The sequence below is a fragment of the Pseudorasbora parva genome, chromosome 7 (assembly GCF_024679245.1).
Source record: "Pseudorasbora parva isolate DD20220531a chromosome 7, ASM2467924v1, whole genome shotgun sequence".
In the NCBI taxonomy this organism is placed as follows: Eukaryota; Metazoa; Chordata; class Actinopteri; order Cypriniformes; family Gobionidae; genus Pseudorasbora; species Pseudorasbora parva.
In genome coordinates, this window is record NC_090178.1 from 46,154,735 (window position 1) to 46,180,982 (window position 26,248).

General features: G+C 38.5%; 1 protein-coding gene across 2 annotated transcripts in view; it reads left to right on the forward strand.

Annotated features, from left to right (window-relative positions):
- Positions 1 to 26,248, forward strand: part of lars2 (leucyl-tRNA synthetase 2, mitochondrial) — a 182,832-nt gene that overhangs the window by 87,564 nt on the left and 69,020 nt on the right. For both annotated transcript variants that reach the window (XM_067449360.1, XM_067449359.1), the window contains exons 8-13: positions 614 to 721; positions 1,224 to 1,383; positions 2,909 to 3,013; positions 3,806 to 3,921; positions 4,669 to 4,952; positions 25,047 to 25,145. In XM_067449360.1, the coding sequence (XP_067305461.1) occupies positions 614 to 721; positions 1,224 to 1,383; positions 2,909 to 3,013; positions 3,806 to 3,921; positions 4,669 to 4,952; positions 25,047 to 25,145 (872 nt within the window). The remainder of the gene's footprint in view (positions 1 to 613; positions 722 to 1,223; positions 1,384 to 2,908; positions 3,014 to 3,805; positions 3,922 to 4,668; positions 4,953 to 25,046; positions 25,146 to 26,248) is intronic.

A 26,248-nucleotide genomic window follows, 5' to 3' on the forward strand; every position in this document is an offset into this window, starting at 1 on the left:
ACCTGATCGGGACATCCCTAGTTTCTTGAGCATCAAATCATCATATGAGAATGATTTGTGAAGGATCATATGACACTGAAGACTGGAGGAATGATGCTGAACATTCAGCTTTGATCACACGAATAAAATACATTTTAAATTAGACAGTTTTTAGTGTAGTATCTAGCATGATTTAACAATTTGCTCTAGCATGTTTCTATCATGATATGCTGCCATGTTATGATTACCGTATATTTGAGATGACAACGTGATGTTCTACTTAAAGCTGATAACATCCTCGACTGTGGGAACTATGCGTCTCTATGTAGCAACACTATCAATGGCCAAATGAATCCACAGCGTTTACATAGTGCAAGTATAATCTCTCCGAAAATTGCCAGTCTACAAGCTGTAATTACGAGTTCTACGTGGATGGAAACGTTTTAATTTTTTACAATACAAGAAGTGTTTTATTAATGATAACTGAACAGAACCCTAAACTTTTGAACAGTAGTGTATATTTTAGATAAATCAATAATTTAACCAAAAAATGTTATGTGATTTATTTGTTCATTTATTATTTATCATTTATCATTTATTAGTTTTTAATGCAGAATCCTATCCTGTCTTGCAGCCTCTTCTGGATGCTCTGGCCGATCTCCCTGAATGGTATGGAGTCAAAGGCATGCAGGCCAACTGGATTGGCGACTGTTCAGGCTGCTTTTTCAACCACATATTGAAGGTACTGAATGCTTCATCTATGAAATTCCCTTACAGCTCATGTGCATCCAGACAGGATTTGGATTTATTAGCTCCGCAGCTCTGAAGTGTATTTACTGCTAACCGCACACATGGCTCTGGCTATAAAATAATGAATTTCCATGCTGGCGTATGAGCGCGTGCATTACATCAGGTTTGATTCAGAGTTTGGCTGCAGGTTGTGTACAGCTTTGTTTCTTCAAGTCTGTTGTTGTTTCTGTTGTGGGAGTATGCTTGTGCTTATAAAAGTCAAAATTTGATTTCCAGCACAGAAGAGTGGCTGTTCATCTCTCTCTCTCTCTCTCTCTCTCTCTCTCTCTCTCTCTCTCTCTCTCTCTCTCTCTCTCTCTCTCTCTCTCTCTCTCTCTCTCTCTCTCTCTCTCTCTCTCTCTCTCTCTCTCTCTCTCTCTCTCTCTCTCTCTCTCTCTCTCTCTCTCTCTCTCTCTCTCTCTCTCTCTCTCTCTCTCTCTCTCTCTCTCTCCCAGGTGGATGGTCATGACACAGGTGAGGTGTTATCTGCATACACCTGTTCTCCAGAGGCCGTGTTCGGAGCAGCTTATGTCTCAGTCCTGCCGTCCCACCGGCTGCTGCGCGGCTCCAGTGCCCTTAAACCGGCTCTGCTCAGAGCTCTGAGACCTGGGAGAGGTGAGCAACACACACACACACACATCTGGTGCGCTATCTTTCTGGGGACTCACCATAGACGTAATGGTGTTTATGCTGTACAAACCATATATCTATCCCCCTAACACTGCCCCTGACCCTAAACATACACATCACAGGAAACTTTCTGCATTTTTACATTTTCAAAATAACTAATTCTGTATGATTTATAAGCTTTTGTACCCATGGGGACCTCAATTTAGGTCCCCACAGTGACACGAGTCCCCATGAGTCTGTGTGCATTCAGGTTGAAGTCCCCACCAGAATAGAAAAACACACACACACACACACACACACACACACACACACACACACACATGTCGTGTTTTCATGTTTAATGGGGACTTTCCATAGGCGTAATGGATTTCATACTGTACAAACTGTACATCCTATCCCCCTACACTGCCCCTACCCCTAAACCTACCCATCACACACACTCACACACACACACACACAGCCCCTAAACCTACCCATCACAGGAAACATTCTGCATTTTTACTTTCTCAAAAAAACTCCTTCTGTATGATTTATAAGATGTTTTCCTCATGGGGACCTAAAAATGTCCCCACAAGGACAAGGATTTCGGATATTGCCATCTTTGTGGGGACATTTTGTCCCCATAACGTAGGGATTACTAGGTCTCTCACACACACACACACACACACACACACACACACACACACACACACACACACACAGAGAGAGAGAGAGAGAGAGATGTTTGTGAATAAACATTGATTCTCTCAGGAACAGGGTTATTGTAGTTACCTAAAACTGAAACTATAAGAAAAACATTTTCATAACTTGAACAAAAATAATTTTTTCAAAGACGATATATGATGCCTTTTCACGTGTAAAGTTTTCTTTACTGTGTAATGTTGCTGTTTTAGCATGAAAAAGCTATCTAAGAGGAGTTCTTCTGTATCAGTGTCACGCCACAATATTCCTCATTTAAATAAATCATACGCAGAATAAAGGGGCGGATCCTGGTTGAGTTAGTTAGCAGTGTGTTGAAACTGGTGGTTATGGTAAGGGGCGGGACATTTCCCAAACACGCTTAAAGCGCTTGACCAATCAGAATACACTGCTCCAGCCGACCAATCAACGCACATTGTGCTTTTCAGAGGGAGGGGCTTCATAGAGACAGGAACTAAACAGGGGTGTGTTTCCTGAACAACCACGTAACTCACTGCTTATCTACCACAGTACGTTGCATCGTTAAAGAATCGACTAGCTAGTCAAGACTGTTTCCCGAAGAAATCAAAACGACAGTAAAGAATAACTGAATTAATGTTCTGGTGATTTACAGATGTTTTTGTAGCGTGTCTGTGTGTTTTAACCCTGCAGGTTGCTAGTTGTTGATCTTGTTGTCTTGCACCAAAACACGAAATAACCATAAATCCCAAAGGCTTTGGAAGAAAACAGATTTCTGCTAATGAGATCTCAGATTCAGCCTTAAGTATGAGATCAGTGTTAGTTGATTGACCTTTGACCCCTGCATGTGCAGACAGCCTGACTGAAGTCTCTGCCCTCAATGTGTTCACCGGCCGTGAGGTTCCAGTGGTAATCTCTGCCAAGAATGAGTTTGATGGACATCTGGACACTGTGATAGGTGAGGTGTGTGTGCGTGTGCGTGTGCGTGTGTGTGTGTGTGTGTGCGTGTGTGTGTGTGTGTGTGTGTGTGCGCGCACTAGTGTGATAGTCTGTAAATCTTTAGCTTGTTAATGTAATAATCTAGAATTGATCTGCAACAGAGACAGCAGGGTCATTACGTGTTGTGTATGTTCAGGTGTGTGAAATCCCTTAGGAGACTCTACAGTATACGTCAGGGGTGTGTTTAGCTGCACATATACCATAGACACCTCATTATACCATTTCCCAGCAGGCTGTCCTCCAGCATCAAGGATTTCTGTAAGGGCTCTTCAGCCACTTTTGTACATTGGTCATTGCATGTACAGTTGACCCAAATGTATACAATGAAACTATTTTAATTTCTGAATTAGGCAAAATATCAAAAAAAAGTTTAATAACCTGCAATTTCAATGGAAAAATAAGTAACTAAATAATTAAATATATATGGCCCTACTTAGCCTCAATAAACTCTTAATTACTGCTTATTAATAGTTAGTGCGGAATTGGGGAATTAGGGGATGTAGAATATGGTCATGCAGAAATAAGAATTTAACATTTGCTTTATAAGTACTAGTGTATATATATATATTGATCAGGAATAACATTATGACCACCTTCCTAATGTTTTGTTGGACCCCCTTTTGCTGCCAAAACCGCCCTGATCCGTCGAGGCATGGACTCCACTAGACTCATAAATCTGAAATACATGATAGTCAGTGATTCTGACATTCAAATAATTATTTACGTTTTTCTTGATGGTTATACCTCCCAGGCATCCCAGATAGCAGTGAAGAGGATGAGCGGTTGGCTCAGTCTCTGGGCTTGAGCTGGAGCTCTGTTCTGAAGACAGAAGAAGATGGATCACAGACTCTAATGAACTCAGATGAGGTAAACTCACCATCACAGTTAAACACGAGGGCAGAGGTTCCAGTTAAAGGGTTAGTTCACCCAAAAATGAAATTGGTGTCATTAACTCCTCCCCCTAATGTCGTTTCACACCCGTAAGACCTCCGTTCATCATCACACACAGTTTAAGATATTTTAGATTTAGTCCGAAGTGTATGCACACTATACTGTCCATGTCCAGAAAGGGAATAAAAACATCATCACAGTAGTCCATATGAGACATCAGTGGGTTAATTAGAGTCTCTTGAAGCATCGGAAATACATTTGGGTCCAAAAATAATTCGGATCGCGTGTCAAACCGCTGAAATCACGTGACATTAGTGACCCGAATCATGAATTAATCCGCTGATTCATAACCGTTTGAATCTTTATTTGAGGATTGAAAACAAACCCGGAAGAGAAGACAATGCTGAATAAAGTCGTAGTTTTTGTTATTTTTGGACCCAAATGTATTTCCGATGCTTCAAGAGACTCTAATTAACCCACTGATGTCTCATATGGACTACTGTGATGATGTTTTTATTCCCTTTCTGGACATGGACAGTGTAGTGTGCATACACTTAGATACCCTCTCGGACTAAATCTAAAATATCTTAAACTGTGTGTGAAGATGAACGGAGGTCTTACGGGTGTGGAACGACATTAGGGTGAGGAGTTAATGACATCAATTTCATTTCTGGGTGAACTAACCCTTTAACTGGCTGCTGCTGATGATCTTTTTCGCTGTAGTTTACAGGTCAAAGCCGGGAAGAAGCTTTTAACTCGGTTACCCAGAAAGCCCGGGAGAGGAACATTGGTGGATACCTCACTAGTACTAAGTTACGTGATTGGTTAATCTCAAGGCAGCGGTACTGGGGCACACCCATTCCCATAGTGCACTGCAGCTCATGCGGGCCCGTGGCAGTTCCAGCAGAGGACCTGCCAGTCATGCTGCCTAAAGTCCCTTCCCTCACAGGGAAAGGGGCGTCGCCTTTAAAGACAGCACAGGATTGGCTGAGATGCCAGTGTCCGAAGTAAGTGCAATCTTTCTCTAATGCCGGCTATTTGAAAGTAGCTCTGATTTAACACAGGGCAACTTTTTGAGCAATGTTGCTGTGGGCTTTTTCCAATCGGGAATGGGCAACAAATTTATCTTTGGATATTCAGATAGAAATTTGTTGCCCATTCTCACTTGGAAAGTACTTGAGCAACATTTTTCAGCAACATTGCCCAGCAACATTGCTCAAAAAGTTACCCTGTGTATCATCAGCTTAGGTGTTAGCAAATATTCATATTATATGCATTATATTTTATTATTATATCACACCAGCTGATCCTTTGCGTGAAGATTTTTTTTTTGTATTTTATTTTGTTGCTTGCTTTCTGTTTTGTTATAATATATTTATATTTTATTACTTTGATATTATATATTATTTATCTATATATTAGGGATGCCACAATACTCAATATAATATTGAACCGTTCGGTACGGCATTCACAGTTCAATACGCGCTGGTGAATTGCGTTTTTTTCGGCTTTGCATTTAATAAATTTTTTATATTTCCCTCCGTTTGAAATATTTCTCTGAGTTTATTTCGGCTCTGTTTGAGTGTGACTGTGAGTCTACGCGCTGATATGAGCAAATATCCAATCATATGTACTAAAGTTAAGGGGTGTTAGCCACGTTTTAAAGCCTTGCCGGTTAAACATTTCATGCACGCGAATGAAATGTTCCATGCATGCACTGTTTTGCATTGAGCGTGCACACTAAACGTCTGTCAAACACACGTGATTACTGGACAGTCTTACTGCACTACTGTCAAATACACACAAGGTTCTCATATAAACACAGTCAGTTAACTTATGCCTAAAGTGCAAGTAAAATTGCGTGCGTCTAAACATATGAGAAGTGAGCAGGTCTTCAATTGACCGAAGCAGCCTATAGTGAACACGCTGTCCTTAAAGGGACAGTTCTCCTCTAAAATGATGTTAATAAAAAAAAAAGACCTTTAATACAGTAGCTTTTAATAAATGTTGTGTATTGAAGACTATGTAGTTTTAATTTTAGCCTACATTTATTCATTCAATATCATACTTGAATGCTACTGTACATCTCTGAGCTGCCACTGTAAATCTTTATATATATTTATTTTATATTGTACATTACTCTGAGTACAAGGGTTTTTTAGGTAAAGTTTTAATTTTAAGTAAAGGTTTTTAAGTCTTTTAAGTAAAATAAAGAAAGAGTATTGCAATAAAAAAAATTCTCCTTAACCTTTTTCTGTTCATGTTGCCTAAGAATAGAACAGCAAAAAAACGTGGTTAAAAACCGAGGTATGTATTGAACCGTGGACTAACTGTATTGTTGCATCTCTAATATATATTATATTTTAATATAAAGAATTCATATGAAGTCATACACCAGCTGAGCCACTCCCATGGGGATTTTGTTTTTAATTTAGTTTTGCTTTGTTTTTACATTATTATTACATTTTTACAATTTATATATTATAAATAAATATTATTATATTTACACCCTAGCTGAGCATCTGCATGAAGATTTTGTTTTGATTTTATTTTTTCAATTTATTTTGTTATAATACAATATTTTATAGTATATTGTATTATAAAGCAATATCATTATATTCCCGTATAATTTAAAGTCATACTCCAGTTGAGCCACTGCCATTAAGATTTTGTTTTTATTTTAGAATTTTGTTTTGCTTTGTTATATTATATTTATATATAATAAAGAAAATGTATATATATATTTTTTACATATTATGGAAGGTCATATGCCAGCTGAGTCAATTCCATGGAGGTTTTGTTTCTTTTTATTTAATTTGTTTTAGTTTTTTGTTTGTTTATTGTTTTTTTTTTTGTTTTTTTTGCTTAAATTATTTATATTTTGTTTTGCTTTGTTTGATTGCCATTTGATTTGATAGAGACAGAAAGTTCAGTGAATTAAAAAGGCGAGATGGGGCAAATAAAAGAAGTAAACATAGAACTGAACATAGAAGTATACACAGCACATTTAAATTTGAACCTGCATCCCCCATATGAGCACTCAATGTGTCTGGAGCATGTACACTAATCATCTGGACTTGTCTCAGAGGAAATTTCTTCTCACATTTAGAGGTCAGACAGTTTGATATCTTTGAGAGTATGAATTGAACTCTTAGAAAAATGGAAAATAAAAAGTGTTTGATTAGAGATTCATCTGGTGCCATTGTACTTTAAGTGGAATCATTTCCTTCCATTATCTGAGTCTTTGTACTCCCACTCTGTCATGTGAAATAATGGCAGACTGGACCAGAACTCATTGTCTCAGATATCATCAAAACAGAGCCAAGTTCAGACTCAGCCAGACTGGAGTGGCTTGTTTCTGGGAGCACTTGTCCCCTGGAGGCTACAGGGATCATTACCACTGAGTCATGGAGGTGGTGAAGATGTGCGCACAGATAGCACCTCCTCAGTGTGAAGGGTATTAATAGACCCGTTCTGACCATGAAGCATAGTAATGCCGGCAGAGCTGCTGAAAGCTGATGACATTTTTACTAAAATCATTTGTCTGATAATCACATGAATGGAGAGAACGTGTCTTAACTTCCTCAATTCATGCATGTATATACATGCACACAGAAATATGGTTCAGTAGAGGTCGCCCATTATGTTTTTGTTTTTTTTTGTGGACGATGCTAATATTTAGAAAGAAGGGTGGCAGATTTAATGCTGATATTTGCCATTCAAATTTGGCTTTTTGTTATTTTTGTTTTAAAAATAGGGGCAACAGAGGAAGTGTGCGCTTTGCTCACACGATCAGCTCGTGATCCAGTGTTTTCCGCTTCTCAGAACGGCTCAGTTCACGGTGAATGAATGCAGTGAACTCCTTCTCTGGATGTGCTGAGAGTTTAGCGTTCATTTTTGAAAATAGCGGGCCCGCACCCCCCATCTTTTTTTCTTACATTTTACTATGGTTTTAACAAAAATATCACAGCTAAACATTTTCCCTGTGTTCTGTTCCTGTTTGCCTGTGTTCCCTTTGCTAGTTTGACAGGTGTTCCTGATTTGACCACCGAAACAAACAACTGGTCAAAGCAGAGCCGCACATCACCCTCAGACTAGAAGGGGGAAAAGCCTCTGAAACCACTTGCTGAGATGAAAAAAATTACCCTGACCTAGGTCGTAAGAGGACTTAACCAGGCCTCTTAAAATCCATACAAATTTAACAAGTCCATACAAGAAGGAACACATTACTGCCTGATATATTCCGTATCATCATAGCAACCAAAACTCCTCCTAAGCACTCTCAAGTGTCACCAGCTGAGCTCCTGGCATTTATTTAAAGATTGCTATTAGTGCTGGGCAATGATTAAAATGTGTAATCACGATTAATCGCATGCGTTCCTGTGTTTAATCGTGATTAATCGCAGTATGCACAAAATTCAATAATGAATACAAAAGTGCTGCTAAATGAACAAATGTGCAATAACACATGGTTTGCAAACACTTTAAAGAAATAAGGTGCTTTTAACAGCAATTAAAAGTTAGTAACAGTCACAATATTTCTTGTAAATATCAACTTAAACATTAATTTAATCAAATTAAATTAAATTGGTGGTATACATATTGATTCTGAAGTAATATTGTCTTCAGTGTTCTGTCAGCTTTAACATAGGCCGACTTAAATCTGCATATTTGTGATATTCACCCCAGGGCGTTATTTAATTTTATAAAGGCCATTTTTTAAAACTTTAAATTAAATGTATGCATCATCTTTAATGATTAATTCTTACATTTGATTAATGAATTCAGTTATAATAGTAAAACAATATAGGCTGTTACCAATCAAATTAAATAATTTAAACTGCAAAAAATAAAGCTACAATAAATAATGTTATAAGATTGATGTTCTCAATAAAACATGCAATCATACTTTTAAACATAACCGCCAATAGGGACAGCAAGTGATCGTCTTCATGAGCGAGTCATTGAGTCGTTTATTCAAATGATTCATTCAAAACGCTGAATCATTCAGTAACAAAAGTGTTGCTTTCCTCTGGAACTATTTTCGTCGGTGAAATCATCAGTGAAATGTATGGAGCCAGAATGGTGACTTTAAAATTTGGCATCACAAATAAAAATTGTCATTGAAAACAAAAGCAGAACTGAAAAAGGAAACATTGGCATTGAAACATTTGCATTGAAAACAGTTGTATTGGCATTGAAACAAGTATTTGCAATGAAAAAATACAATAATTAAAATCTTACAATCTTATTCTTTTATTGTATTGGGATTTATTTGTATTTTTCAATGACAATCTTCAGATTTTTTCTTCATGTCACTCTTTTTCAGTGACAGATTTTTTTTACAATGTCAGTTTTTTTTCAATGTCACTGATTTTCAGTTTCAACTTTCTGTCACTGTTTTGGCGTGGAGAGGGGCGGGGTCTGAGGGGAGGGGTAAGTAGAGCGTAGTTTGCATATCATTTGCATATAGATATACTGAAGCAGTAGGCCGAGCGTCACTTTACTGTAACTCGTCGTCAGCTCTGAAGCCTCTGGCATGACAAATGTCCAGTTTACCGGGAACTTTCAAGCCGCAAGTAAAGCCCCGTTTCCACCACAGGAACTTTACCCAGGAACCAGGAACTTTGGGTGGTACTTCGTGTGTTTAGACCGCAGGAACCAGGGTATAAATGAAGTTCCGGGTAAATATTTCCCCCTCCAAACGGCCCTGCTCGTGAGGTAGTACTTTTTCAAAGTTCAGGAACTTTCGAGGGCGGGACTTGGGCGCTGAACATACTGATTGGTTTAGCTCACGCAGCATTTTATTTCAACCGGCATTTTTAAAAGTCTTTTGCGAGGTTCGTTCTGCGTTCAGTAAATATCAGTCTTGCTCTCTGTCTGGTGGCGCGCGGTCGTCTCAGCCATCTCACGTTCAATGTCCGTAATAGCTGATAATAATATACATTGTCATTTTAAATCTAGCTTTACAAGCTTTCTGAATATGCTGCATGCTGCTGAATCTGCATATTAGTGCTCTTTTCTGTCGTTGTTAATTACCTCTTTAGTAAACCTATACATAACCAGCAAAAGCAGCACAGCTTGAATATCTTCCATACTCGTTATTCATTTTTTTTCACCATGTAAACGACCTGACCGATTACTATAAGTGTGTGTCCTTACATGACGTGACGGCGCGCGCCGCGCTCATGTTGACAAGAGAGGAAAGTTAATTTTTCTGAGGGGTAAACTTTTTATTTCGTAAGTTATGAAGATAATGTTGGAGTAATGACACAGCGTATATTGCCCCAGGCAGTTTTTACTTTAACTGTGCCTGACAGAAGATTTTTTTTTCTGAGATGATTATTACACTTTACAACAAATAGCTATAAATAAAACTGTATTAGTCCTGGTGGCCGTTAAGAGTTGCTATGGCTACAGTAAACACACTCCAGCTGCTGGAGAAAACAGCGTTGACATTTTTGGTGCGGCAGACAAACTGCATGTGACAAAATGATTGCGATTGAAAGTCATCACATGTAAACACCAGATCGGTTTAGATAACGTCTCATGTAAACAGTCCACTAAATCTTTTAATCGGTACACTTAAAAATGATTACTGTCCTTCACTGATTTGGAGGAGCAGTCACGTGCAGTCCTACATCACCGGACTTAATTTGCCTAATCTTCTCGGAACTTTAGATCGCGGTGGAAACGCAGACAGCTGCAGGTCTGGGGGGGAGAAAAGTTCCTGTAAAAAAGTTCCTGGTACAAATTGTTCCGGGTAATTTTGGTGGAAACGGGGCTTAAGTCTGTTTTTTTTTATCTGCCATTTACATGTTTATTCACGTGCAACCTGGCCGGTTTGCTTAACTTTTAACGGCCGTTATGCTGTTTTTTTTCTCCCGACGTCGACTGGAACATGTAAATTACTAATATTAGCCGTGTTGGCTAGCTGCAGGGTCAAATATAAACACTGGTCACCGAATAAGGCTAAAAGTCCGGTTTGGCAAATACATTAATTAATGTTAGGTGTCTGTCGGTAGGCTATATTGTTGCTGCTATATGAGTACATCACAACAGTGGCTAACAGTAACATAGCCTGTGACATTTACACTGACATGATAAACAGCAGGGCGTCGGCTGTGTAGCCTAAGTTACACTACTGACATCCCCACCTAGGGCCGCGAATGTGCTTTTATCTGTATTTAATGGTAGTTAGCGTTAAGTCTCCAGCCCTGTGATGTCTCCTTTCATTTTTCTTTAGGAGTTAGAGGCCAGTCTTATTGCTGCTGCACAAGACCTCATAAACGTGCTAACGCAAAACGTTCAGCCGTAACTGTTATCACACCAGCACAGCAGAATCTAGTGCCGTCACATGAGCACCATTAAATACAGATAGAAGCACATTCGCGGCCCTAGGAGTTACTGTGTAACGCTGCGTTTAAGCCGAACTAGCGGCTCTCCTGTGTGTGTGTGTGTGTGTGTGTGTGTGTGTGTGTGTGTGTGTGTGTGTGTGTGTTGGGGATGTCAGTGTGTGTGTGTGTGTGGTTGGGGATGTCAGTAGTGTAACTTACACAGCCGACACCCTGCTGATAATCATTTATGTGTTAATGTCACAGGCTATGTTACTGTTTAGCCACTGTTGTGATGTAGGCTACTCATACTACAGCAACAATATAGCCTACCGACAGACACCTAACGTTAATTCATTTTTTGCCAAACCGGACTTTTAGCCTTATTCGGTGCATATTCATGGTGACCAGTGTTTATATTTGACCCTGCATTAACCACAGTTAAGTTAGCCAACACGGCTAATATTAGTAATTTACATGTTCCAGTCGACGTCGGGAGAAAAAAAACTGCATAACGGCCGTTAAAAGTTAAGCAAACCGGCCAGGTTGCACGTGAATAAACATGTAAATGGCAGATAAAAAAAAAAACAGACTTACTTGCGGCTTGAAAGTTCCCGGTAAACTGGACATTTGTCATGCCAGAGGCTTCAGAGCTGACGACGAGTTACAGTAAAGTGACGCTCGGCCTACTGCTTCAGTATACCTATATGCAAATGATATGCAAACTACGCTCTACTTACCCCTCCCCTCAGACCCCGCCCCTCTCCACGCCAAAACAGTGACAGAAAGTTGAAACTGAAAATCAGTGACATTGAAAAAAAACTGACATTGTAAAAAAAATCTGTCACTGAAAAAGAGTGACATGAAGAAAAAATCTGAAGATTGTCATTGAAAAATACAAATAAATCCCAATACAATAAAAGAATAAGATTGTAATATTTTAATAATTTTATTTTTTCAGTGCCAATACTTGTTTCAATGCCAATACAACTGTTTTCAATGCAAATGTTTCAATGCCAATGTTTCCTTTTTCAGTTCTGCTTTTGTTTTTAATGACAATTTTTATTTGTGATGCCAAATTTTAAAGTCACCATTCTGGCTCCATAGAAATGGAACAAAAAAAGGTTGTTTGGATCTAAAATGTAAGTAACTTAATATTAATTAGGCTACTTGTTTATTGAACTAGGCTTCACCATTCATGCTACACAATTCACGATTGCAAAGTCGACTTGTTACAATATCATGAATCATAAATATCAACAACTACAAAAAACTCCTGTATGTAACTGACCCCAGTGTGTTTCTTCTGTGAGTTTATATTGCTGCTCAATTGTTTTGATTTCTCCACGAATGTCTCTCACAAAGAGACAGGCAGCGCGAGCCTCAACATGGCTTGTTAACATACCAGAGGCAGAGATACACTCATCAATCGCTGTTTACATTGAATATAATAAAACCAACAAAAAAATCTGGATCATTCTCGCGTTTCTGGTTAGTTTAATATTTTATTTGTCCCATTTGTCCCAGACAAAGAATGCCAAGACCTTGGCTTAGGCTACAGACAGCCCTGCATTCTCCCGTGACCAATGGTTTGTCTGTATGTGTATTCAGAGGCAGTGAGCAACGGCCTTTCAATATAATAATAAATAACTGCGTTAATGCGCCATAAAATAATTGTCAGCGTTAATCAATAAATGTGTTAACGCGATAATAATGCGTTAACTTGCCCAGCCCTAATTGCTATAAATATTTTGGTGGACACATGCTAATTACATTTTTAGGCCCAATTCAATTTTATACCCCTTTCGCCTTCCCATACCCTACCTATTCCCCTTGCCCCTTGAAACAGAGTAGCAAGGCGTAGAGGTGAAAATATTCCCTTAAGAAATGGGACAGCACTACGACACCATTGCACGTCATATACGCCGTTTCTTTAATTAGTGTCCTGTATCATTAAACCAGTATGAACAGCAGTGAAGTGCATGGGCTATACCTAACAGTAATCAGGCGCAAACATGCTTAAATTACTCATAGTTTTGTGCTGTAGGTCTTAATAAAATGGCGCTCATTTTCAGTTCAAAAGTGTATGAGCCTTCGAGTTTCCTAAGGTCATACAGAATGATCAGGAACATACAAGACTAATGGAGCCACTTTTCCATCGGGCCAAACTGTTCTCTTCGTTTAATTAGCCGTTCCATTCTGAGCCGATCCGAGCCGGCCGGTACGGATATAGTTTTGTTTTTTACTGGGGTGCTGCAATAACGGATAAGTTAGTCATTGCCTTGATAACGCAACAGTTTATAGACGCTACGCGACGTAAATATTGACTGCGTTATGAAGGATGACCAGATATGTAATTTGAACTATTATTAATTTGTGTTGACATCACTCAAATAGTGAGTTTAGCACAAGAAACTGGCAGCCAGGCGACACACAAGTGATCGATCCCGAGTGGCAACGTCACTACTAGTGTTCGGTGTATGGAGGGAAACTCATCATACCCCATTTGTTCAAAATGTGGTCCTAACTGGCCATTCCTCTTCCCCTACCACTCCAGCCAAAAGAGAATCAAGACACCCCATAACCCTTCACATGAACCTGCAAAATGAAGGGGTAGGGCAAAGGGAAGGGCTAAGGGTAGAAATGGGATTGGGCCTTATTGTTAGGCATATGGGCATTTAGTCTCTTTAGCATTTATGTAATATACTGGAGCCAAACATGAGAAGGGAGTCCAGATGATTCCACAGCGTTCCTGGACACGTAGTTGTAACTCATGGGTGGGGATTATGCTAATTGTGAATGAGTGTGCACACGCTCTATTTCTGAATGATTGGAGTTCACTAAAGCCGGGTGCACACTGCGATTTTGCCTACGATTTGACAAATTTAGCAAATCCTAAAAGATTCCTCAGATCCTAGGCTAAAATCTGAGGTCTTTGGTCGTTAGTTTGACATGTTCACTGGCAGCCGATTAATGAGCATGTTGGGACAGGAAGGGGCTGTCCCCAAACTGTTCCCACAAAACTGGGAGCATGAAATTGTCTGAAATGTCTTGCTATTCCAAAGCATTAAGAGTTTCTTTTCTACTGGAACTAAGGGGCCATGCCCAACCCCTGAAAAACAATCCTCCACCATAATGCCCCCTCCACCAAACTTTACACTTGGCACAATGCAGTCTGGCAAGTACCATTCTCCTTGCAACCGCCAAACCCAGACTCATCCATTGGATTGTCAGACAGAGAGGCGTGATTGGTCACTCAGAGAACACGTCCCACTGCTCTAGAGTCCAGTGGCGGCTGCTTTACACCTCTGCATCCCATGCTTTGCATTGCACTTGGTGATGTAAGGCTTGGATGAGCTGCTCGGCCATGGAAACCCATTCCATGAAGCTTTCTACACACTGCACACTGTTCTTGAGCTCAGCTGAAGGCCACAGGAGTTTGGAAGTCTGGAGCTATTGATTCTGCAGAAAGTTGGTGACTTCTGTGATTTTACGTAGCTTACCACTGAGTTGATGATGTTCCCAATTACTTCCACTTATATATATAATACCATAATACAAATATATGGAGCGTGGAATATTTAGTAGTGAGGAAATGTCAGGAATGGACTTATTGCACAGGTGGCAACCTATCACGGCCCCACGCTTGAGTTCACTGAGCTCCTGAGAGCGACCCATTCTCTCACTAATGTGTGTAGAAGCGTCTGCTGACCAGTGCTTGATTTATACACCTGTGGACATGAAGTGATTGAACACCTGAACTCAATGATTTGGAGGGGTATCGCAATACTTTTGGCAATATAGTGTATACAGTTGTCAAGAAAAAGTATGTGAACGGCTTGCTGAATCTGTAAAAATTTAAGTAACTGTAACAAAATAAAAGCAATCATACAAAATGCGTTATTTTTTATTTTGTGCTCTACTGAATAAGAAATATGTTATATATATTTTCTAAATATATGACCTAAATATATGTTATATATATTATATATATATAATTTCTTATTCAGCAGAGCACAAAATAAAATAAAAATTTGTGTAAAAAAATATGTAAAATATCTTATTCAGGAAAGAACTAAATAAAAATAACATGCATTTTGTATGATCTCTCTTATTTAGTTTTCAAGCGGTTCACATACTTTTTCCTGCAGCTGTATATTGTCACTGTTGAGTTTCAGCTAGATTTTAAAACATTCTGAAATCTTCTCACTGGCATTAGTCAGGTTTCATTAAATTTGTCTGAAATCTGATGGTGTCTATCCTGCACATATTTATAGTAACCAGTAGAATTACAGTGTTTGATTCAGACAGGTTTCTAAAGTTTTGGTCAGTGAGCATTGCTGACGAGGAGACTGGATCATCTCTTATCTAAAGAAGACCTCGAAGAAAATCACCTCAGTCCTTTAAATGATCACCTACATTCAGTGAAGCGGCTGCAGAGAGAAAGAGACGGAAACAAGATAAAGAGAGAGATGGTGCTTATCTGCCTCGTCCTTGAGGAAAAGAGGAGTCATTTCCTGAGCTGTGATATTGTCTCTGGCTTCGTTGTAAGAAGTTTAATTGAAATCTGAGGATAAAAAACAGAGTAAGCTCTCACAGCCGGATTTTGGTACTGATTATATTTTTGAGTGATTGTTATGGGACACTAACACACACACACACACACACACAAAAAAAACAACAACACTCGCAATCCTTTATTTTCAACATAGACTTGTTGGAAAAACATGTTACATTCTGGGTCAGTTTTCATCAGTTAAGCATAAATTACAACAGTAACACTTTATTCTAGAGTTCAATTATCAGTATTAACTAGTTGCTTATTATCATGCATATTACTAGGATATTGTCTGTTTATTAGCACTTATAAAGCACATATTAATGCCTTATTCTGGATGGCCTTATTCTACATCCCTTAATCCGACCCAATACCTAAACTTTAACACTACAAAAACTGCCGTACTAACTATTATCCGTCTTTCGGATGAGACGTTAAACCGAGGTCCCGACTCTCTGTGGTCATTAAAAATCCCAGGATGTCCTTCGATAAAGAGTAGGGGTGTAACCCCGGCATCCTGGCCAAATTTGCCCATTGGCCTCTGTCCATCATGGCCTCCTAATCATCCCCCTCTCCTGATTGGCTTCATCACTCGGTCTCCTCTCCACCAATCAGCTGGTGTGTGGTGAGCGTTCTGGCGCAATATGGCTGCCGTCGCATCATCCAGGTGGAGCTGCACATTGGTGGTGGTTGAGGAGATTCCCCCTTCTATGTGTAAAGCGCTTTGGGTGTCTAGAAAAGTGCTATATAAATGTAATTAATTATTATTATTATTTATTATTATTAATAAGCAGTAAATTAGGAGTTTATTGAGGCAAAAGTTGTAGTTAATAGTGAATGTGTTCCCCATACTAAAGTGTTATCGTTACAACTTAAATGTAGGGTGGATAATTTTGGAGTGGCTAGCAATAGCAAGCTAGCTTTGAAAGCATGAGATCAATCACAACAGACTGAGGTGAAATGAGGTGATGTGCAATGTATATTATGAGAAAATTAGAGAATTTTTGACCTTTGATGCATGTAAACCTGTTTTAGGAGACTCCAAAACAACATTAAGAACATTTAAAATAGCATAATATGGGCTAATAACTTGCATCTAGAAAATAGGGTAACACTTTATTTTAAGGTTCAGTTATTAAATATTAACTAGTTGCTTATTATCATGCATATTACTAGGATATTGTCTGTTTATTAGCACTTATAAAGCACATATTAATGCCTTATTCTGCATGACCTTATTCTACATCCCTTAATCCGACCCAATACCTAAACTTAAAGCTTCAAAAACTACCGTACTAACTATTAATAAGCAGTAAATTAGGAGTTTATGGAGGCAAAAGTCATAGTTAATAGTGAATATGTGTTCCCCATACTGAAGTGTCACCAAAAATAGATACACTGAAATGTTATTTTGTGCCAACTTTGTTTTCTCACTCGTGTGTTTAGCTGTCACTGTCGAGGTGCTGTATCCTGTCAGTGTGCATCTAATGGCTCCCTTTCATGAAATTCTGTGTTCAGTCTATTATCTGTCCAGCCACACACACTTCCACCATTCTGCCGATAATGAGTTGAAAAAATAAACCTGAAACAAAACTGTAAAATAGCTTTTTATAAAAATAAAAAAAGAAGCATAAATCAATAATGCCCTGATTTCCTAGTGTAGATCAGCTGTAAACTCACTCCTCTGAGGCACCTCATTACGGTTCATATGTGGGATGCTCGTCTCTCAGATGGCACCTGGCTTTCAAAGAATTAACCTGCTACACCTTCGCCCTGTTGCTAGGCAACCGCAAGGCGCTTGGCTCCCGCTGCCGGCGCTATAATAGGCAGGATTGTCTGAACGTTCCACTGATTATCAAAGACGGGTGGACTCTCTTCGACTGGAGTGGCCGGACACACACTTTGGGATTGACATTAGCAGGGCTGGAATCTGCTCAAGTTTGGCCATTAATGAGTTTCTTTTGATGCTGCTGATTAGCCGAATGAAGTCTGCCGAGAGCTGTTAGAGTAAGTGTGACTGTCTTCTAAGTGACAGATGGTCTGGGAAGCAAAGCGATATTTGCTTTTGGTGTTAGACAGGCATTCAGAGACAAACGCACGGGACTGTGTTCGGCAGTGCCAGCTGAGAAACCCCACAGTGGGGTTATATTGCTTACAAAAAAATCACTCGATTCATTTCATCTAGCTTTTTTATCTTCATTTGCAGTTTTGGCAGCAGCCATTTGCAATAGATTCTACAAACCTAATTCCCAAAAAAGTTGGGACACTGTACAAATTGTGAATAAAAAAAGGAATGCAATAATTTACAAATCTTCTAAAACTCATATTTTATTCACAATAGATAACATATCAAATTTTGAAAGTGAGACATTTTGAAATGTCATTAAAATATTGGCTAATTTTAAAATTCATGAGAGCTACACATTCCAAAAAAAGTTGGGACAGGTAGCAATAAGAGGCTGGAAAAGTTAGATGTACATATAAAGAACAGCTGGAGGACCAGTTTCCAACTTATTAGGTCAATTGGCAACATGATTGGGTATAAAAAGAGCCTCTCAGAAGTCAAGATGGGCAGAGGATCACCAATTCCCCCAATGCTGCGGCGAAAAATAGTACAGCAATATCAGAAAAGAGTTTCTCAGAGAAAAACACTGTCGTGAACACAATCCACCGTGCCATTCGCCATTGCTGGCTTAACTCTAAAGGTCAAAAAAGAAGCCATATCTAAACATGATCCAGAAGCGCAGGTGTTTTGGTGGAAACCTGTTAAGTGGAAAACTGTTCTGTGGTCAGTCGAATCAAAATTAGAAGTTCTTTTTGGAAAACTGGGACGCTTGTCATCCGGACTAAAGAGGACAAGGACAACCCAAGTTGTTATCAGTGCTCAGTTCAGAAGCTACATCTCTGATGGTATGGGGTTCATGAGTGTGTGTGGCATGGACAGCTTACACATCTGGAAAGGCACCATCAATGCTGAAAGATATATCCATGTTCTAGAACAGGGGTGGGCAACAGTTTTAGTCTGAGGGCCACAGTTACTTTGGCAAAGTAAACGGAGGGCCACACAGGACAATTGCAGTTAGACATAGCTACATGATTAAATCGTACAAAATTATTAAATGCAGATATGTATAAGGCTACAGTTACTTTGACTTTTGCCAGCCTAATTCAAGGCCTGATAAATATTTTTTGCTAGGTCTGTCTGACATAGACTACTTTAAGGTTACAATAACTGGATTTACTACACTACCCCCTGCATATTTTTCAACTCTCATTCAAACCAGCTGTTGCTATTCAAGATCGGAAACTATTAACAAAACTGCAAATGTATGTATGCAGATCACATTAACATACAGACATACAGGCAATCTGGCTTGGAATTATCAAATTTAATTGGGGATACCTTCATCACTAAATGAAAAAAACATATTCAGCTTATTTCACTTGTTATTATTCCTTTATTGTAATTTCTTTTTTTTTTAACAAATGTTGTTTAAAACTTTTATGAAATGGAACACAATTTAACTGCAGGTCAACTTCATCACACGTATGCTTGCTTAAGGTTTAAAGAACAACATGGAATGGTTCTATGCGTCTCACAAAATTTAAATTTGATTTAGCTGGATCATCATCCCCACGTGAAATTGTTAAGGGGGCTTAACTTTATACCATCAATGATCAATACACACTGATAACTATCTTAATAAAAAGATAAGCCAGTGTCCTTTATTATGCATTACTTTCACGCTTAATTTTATTATTCTAACTGACTCCCGAGTGAGTTTTTTCAAGGCAATTCCTAGTTTAGATTGTTCCCCCTTAATGTTTCCATGGCAATGTGTCATATTTGTCACGTGACACCGCACCGACAATAACACTGTATTACAGATGCATCGCTTTTATTCCAAAAGAATCCGGGTCATCAGTTTCTCCTGAAATACATGCAAGAAAGTGGCCAATAAACTGTGACAAGAATAGAGTAAAATTCCACTATGTTTGTTTGATATAATATTACTTTCGGAAAAAATATATTTGAATAGATTCTTATTGCTGCTTCCACAGCCATCAGTGTGTATTTTACTCCAAATGTATTGTTTTACTCGTGCTTATGTGTATTGAAATGTCTGAAACCTAAAATAAACATGAGTGTGAAAAAAACTGCATAGTTGTGATATATGACAGCGCTGAGGCTGAGCTTGTCCGTCTCTGGCTCAGTGCCAACCAACGAGCAAAAGCACAGTTTGAATCCGGCATGCGACATCACTGAACATTCTAAATACCATGCGGGACCGTACTCTCAGGGGCACAAAAGTAAAAATCCCATATATGCGATAGCGATCAACAGCTTAAACGTTTAATTTGTAATTCACATACTGCACCAATTACAACATCATGGATCCGGATTACTGGGATCCGGATACTGGAATGGCCAGCCTGCAGTCCAGATCTATCACCCATAGAAAACATTTAGCGCATCATAAAGAGGAAGATGCAACAAAAAAGACCTAAGACAGTTAAGCAACTAGAAGCCTGTATTAGACAAGAATGGGACAACATTTATATTGCTAAACTTCAGCAACTTGTCTCCTCAGTCCCCAGACGTTTGCAGACTGTTATAATAAGAAGAGGGGATGCCACTCAGGGGTAAACATGGCCTTGTCCCAACTTTTTTTTAAAGATTTGTTGATGGCATGAAATTTAAAATCAACTTGTTTTCCCCTTAAAATTATACATTTTCTTAGTTTAAGCATTCGATATGTCATCTGTGTTGTATTCTGAATAACATATTGAAATTTGAAACTTCCACATCATTGCAATCTGTTTTTATTTACAATTTGTTTTGTACAGTGTACCAACTTTTTAGGAATCTGGTTTGTATTTACACCATGTAAAAATAGCAGTATTTCTTTGCAATAATTGTATAGAAAAGCAATAAGTGTAAAAATAGCAAAGTTTAAAGGGTAACTGAAACCCACTTGAGTAAAAGTACAGCTTCCTTACAGAGAAAACGACTCCATTACAAGTTACCAATTCCAAAACGACTTGAGTAAAAGTCTTAAGAGTATCTGATTTTAACAGTACTTAAGTATTTAACTGATACTAAACATAGGCTCAATGATAGACTAATGCTCAACACCTGACAGACATTCTAGTGAAAATAAAACTATTGATTTGTCAGATTAGAAATCATGATTATTTTCTAAAAATCTAAATAAAACTGAACACCTCAATATTGCAATAAATCAAGGTTGACACAACAGCTTCTTAAACGTCTACAAACTCAGGGAAAGTCTCAGTGAAGCCATAAAGGCCATAAATAAACCAATATCGCTCAAAAAGCTCTGGTCAATATAGCAGATAAATAAAGTAATGTTAAGTAAAATTAACTTAATCGGCTGCATGGAAGACATGTGGTCTTCACCTCACAGTCGGTGGAAAATAGGACTCGGGAAGAAATCATGTTCATGGATGCGGTTATTAACGTTACTGTAGTGTAAAGCAGAGCAGGACCGAGTGTTGTGGAGCTGAGCGAGGCCACTGGAGCGATTGTTACACAAACACACGGCTCGCGAGTACCGGGACTTTTATTATGACGGGACGGGACACAGTCGCCGGGGGGGCGCGCATTTCCGCTGTCCCGGTCATGATTATAAGGTAAAGCCAGCAGCTCTGTTTATCATATTAGATACAGTCTTGTTCAAAATAATAGCAGTACAATGTGACTAACCAGAATAATCAAGGTTTTTAGTATATTTTGTATTGCTACGTGGCAAACAAGTTACCAGTAGGTTCAGTAGATTCTCAGAAAACAAATGAGACCCAGCATTCATGATATGCACGCTCTTAAGGCTGTGCAATTGGGCAATTAGTTGAATTAGTTGAAAGGGGTGTGTTCAAAAAAATAGCAGTGTGGCATTCAATCACTGAGGTCTTCAATTTTGTGAAGAAACAGGTGTGAATCAGGTGGCCCCTATTTAAGGATGAAGCCAACACTTGTTGAACATGCATTTGAAAGCTGAGGAAAATGGGTCGTTCGAGACATTGTTCAGAAGAACAGCGTACTTTGATTAAAAAGTTGATTAGAGAGGGGAAAACCTATAAAGAGGTGCAAAAAATGATAGGCTGTTCAGCTAAAATGATCTCCAATGCCTTAAAATGGAGAGCAAAACCAGAGAGACGTGGAAGAAAACGGAAGACAACCATCAAAATGGATAGAAGAATAACCAGAATGGCAAAGGCTCAGCCAATGATCACCTCCAGGATGATCAAAGACAGTCTGGAGTTACCTGTAAGTACTGTGACAGTTAGAAGACGTCTGTGTGAAGCTAATCTATTTTCAAGAATCCCCCGCAAAGTCCCTCTGTTAAAAAAAAGGCATGTGCAGAAGAGGTTACAATTTGCCAAAGAACACATCAACTGGCCTAAAGAGAAATGGAGGAACATTTTGTGGACTGATGAGAGTAAAATTGTTCTTTTTGGGTCCAAGGGCCACAGGCAGTTTGTGAGACGACCCCCAAACTCTGAATTCAAGCCACAGTACACAGTGAAGACAGTGAAGCATGGAGGTGCAAGCATCATGATATGGGCATGTTTCTCCTACTATGGTGTTGGGCCTATTTATCGCATACCAGGGATCATGGATCAGTTTGCATATGTTAAAATACTTGAAGAGGTCATGTTGCCCTATGCTGAAGAGGACATGCCCTTGAAATGGTTGTTTCAACAAGACAATGACCCAAAACACTAGTAAACGGGCAAAGTCTTGGTTCCAAACCAACAAAATTAATGTTATGGAGTGGCCAGCCCAATCTCCAGACCTTAATCCAATTGAGAACTTGTGGGGTGATCTCAAAAATGCTGTTTCTGAAGCAAAACCAAGAAATGTGAATGAATTGTGGAATGTTGTTAAAGAATCATGGAGTGGAATAACAGCTGAGAGGTGCCACAAGTTGGTTGACTCCATGCCACACAGATGTCAAGCAGTTTTAAAAAACTGTGGTCATACAACTAAATATTAGTTTAGTGATTCACAGGATTGCTAAATCCCAGAAGAAAAAAAAAATGTTTGTACAAAATAGTTTTGAGTTTGTTCAGTCAAAGGTAGACACTGCTATTTTTTTGAACACACCCCTTTCAACTAATTCAACTAATTGCCCAATTGCACAGCCTTAAGAGCGTGCATATCATGAATGCTGGGTCTCGTTTGTTTTCTGACAATCTACTGAACCTACTGGTAACTTGTTTGCCACGTAGCAATAAAAAATATACTAAAAACCTTGATTATTCTGGTTAGTCACATTGTACTGCTATTATTTTGAACAAGACTGTACATTTAAGTATGTTTAAAATGATGTTATGACGTTACTCCGTGGGTTCACTTGTTCACACTGCTAAGAGTAAAGCGCTCCTGCCAAATAAAAGCCGAAACCGAGGGTAGCGCAGATATAGACGACTCGCTCAAACGCTATGCTGACACGTCCCTGTCCTTAGTTAAAATAGCAATTTTCTCACAATTTACAAATAGTTGGAAACATTTGGGATATTGTAAGTACTCAAAAGCCTAGTGGTTTTTGGATATTTAACTGCAAAAATACTACATAGTGCACCTTTAATGTAATTTTAGGTAGCTTTAATTGTTCATAGAAGATGACTGTTTGTAGTTTTCATCCCTTATTATAGCAGAACAATCATACAGCTGATTAGTGTCTAATTAATATATGCTAACTTCCTTTTAAAGTACAAGTACTTATTATTTATTATCAGTAAATCGGAGACCTACCCTGATGCTACAGGATTTCAGTTATGTCTCTGTAAGTTTGGAAATCATATACGCTACCAATCAATACTTTGGGGATTTTTTAAATGTTTTTGATATTCCCCAAGGCTGCATTTATTTGATAAAAAATACAGTAAAAAAGGTAATATTGTGAAATGCTATTCTAAAGATAAACTGACTTTTTTCTATGTAAATATATGTTTACATAAAAAAAATATATATATAAAAATAGCTGAATGTTCTGCATCATTCCTCCAGTCTTCAGTGTCACATTATCCTTCAGAAATCATTCTCATATGATGATTTGATGCTCAAGAAACATCATTATCAATGTTGAAAACAGTTGTGTAAACCGTGATACTATTTTTATTTCAGGATTATTTGATGACTAGAAAGTTCAACAGAAATCTTTTTTCAGAAAACATTATAAATGTCTTGACTGTCACTTTTGATCAATTTAATGCGTACTTGATGAATAAAAGTATTTCTTTCTTTCAAAACAAACTCTTACTGACCTCATAATTTTGAATGGTTGTGTAAATTAAATCATGATTTGAATAAACGGTAGTTTCGCCCGATTCTAGTATCTTATTTTAGTAAATAGTTTCATTTAACAAATAATTTTGTTCGATTATTACTCAGTAAAAATGCTTTGTGTCAACCCTGTTACACTGTAAACATGTCTCATTAGACCACATGTAAACATCTGTTTGAACCATGTGTTCATCAAGACTCTGATGATATATCTTCTTAACTTTAATGACATTTATAGTCCTATCCCAAACTCATACCATTGGTTTTGAGGTTACGTTGTTGTTGTGTCGGGTTGGTTTGGATGCTGAAACAAACAGCAATGTTTTGTTAGAGTCAGTGCTTACATTATTCAGGAAAATCAACCTATGAATGACTTGTTACCCTGTATATTATGGGTCAGATTTACTAACAGCTTGCTCCAGCGCAAACCCTTTTTGGTGTTAAACTATTGTCAGGATTTACTAAAGACACGCAGTGAAAAATAAGCTCTGAAAAGGTGTGGACAGGGTTATTTTTGCAGCTGATCTTATTGTATATGCATTTGTTGGAGTTTCCCTATCAGACGCAACATTTATGTGAGGAGAGTATTTAGATGAATCATCTGAGGTGATTTACTAAGGTTTGTGCTCGTCGATTTACTGGTGTTAGCGCCATTATTTACCACCTAAAAGAAACACGTCTTAAACCAAACACTAATTTGTGCTGCTCTTGGTAGATTGTGTTGGTCATTATTGAAATGATCCAAATGCGTCTGTTTAATTGTGGATCTTTCCGCTCCCATCTTGTGCTAATTTGCCCTGTTTAATAAAGCTGGCCCTATGTTGGCATATGAGAAAGTGTTTTAGCTTTAAAAAGCATAGCCCAGCACTTACAATACTATTCTTCCCGTTGATGTCAGGTGTAAAGGGCCGGCGGAGAGAGAAACAGACACCATGGACACCTTTGTGGATTCCTCCTGGTACTATTTCAGATACACTGACCCTCACAACCCGCTGAGGTAAGGAAAAGATTCAGCTGCTCCCTCTGTCCCACCAGGTGTTTGTGGAGACTGTCCTATTCTGAGATGCTGAAAAAGCAAGACTCGGAATGGAAGACCATCTGGCTGTGCTATTTCAGATTAACAACTGTGGTTTTAAAATGTCACATCTTTGTCCCTGTAATGCATTGCACACAATGAAATGGCACCAGCACACTCACACTCTGTTCCAAAGCTTTCATGGGCAGCATTAGTGCATCATATACTTACAGTAAGAAGCAAAGAATTTTTTTTTTTTTTTAAACAACATTGGAAGCACTTTATAATAAGGTCTCGTTTGGTAAAATGGCCATATATGCCATTTTTTAAAGTCTTGATTTTGTTTTTTTTAGGCTCTACTAGGATATAATGTTAAAAAGCACATTATTCTTCTCATATTCTCCATTGTTGCGGCTTAGCTCTTCCCAGTCTGTCAGTAACGCTCTGTTTAGTTCCTGTCTCTATGAAGCCCCTCCCTCTGAAAAGCACAATGTGCTCTGATTGGTTGGCTAAAGCAGTGTTGTGATTGGTCAAGCATTTCCAGTGTGTTTGGGAAATGTCCCACCCCTTACCATTACTGCCAGTTTCAACACACTACTAACTAACTCAACCTTGTCTCTTTATTCTGAATTTAAATTATTTAAATGAGGAATATTGTGCCGTGTTTGTTGCTGGAAGAAAACTTAAGACTACAATGGTGGCGTTTTAGGGAGTTCACAAACACTGACACTGATATAGAGAAGAACTCTGGAGGGACATTGTGCTTTGCAGAGCTTTCTCATGCTCAAACACATGTAAAAAAGCATAGTAGGTCCTTTTTCACATCAATATATTTTCAGTCAATATATTAGCCAACATGAATGAACTAACAATGAACAGCTGCATTTATTAACCTTAGTTCATGTTAGTTAAAGTGCCCCTATTATGGTTTTTCGAATAGTCCCTTTCATGCAGTGTGTAATATCGTTTTTTTTGTGAATGAAAACAATTTGCAAAGTTGTGAGGCCGAACGTGCACCAGGGTTTCCGTTGTCCGGTAATTACCGGACATGGGCCGGGGAAAAAATTAAATGTCCGACAAAATGA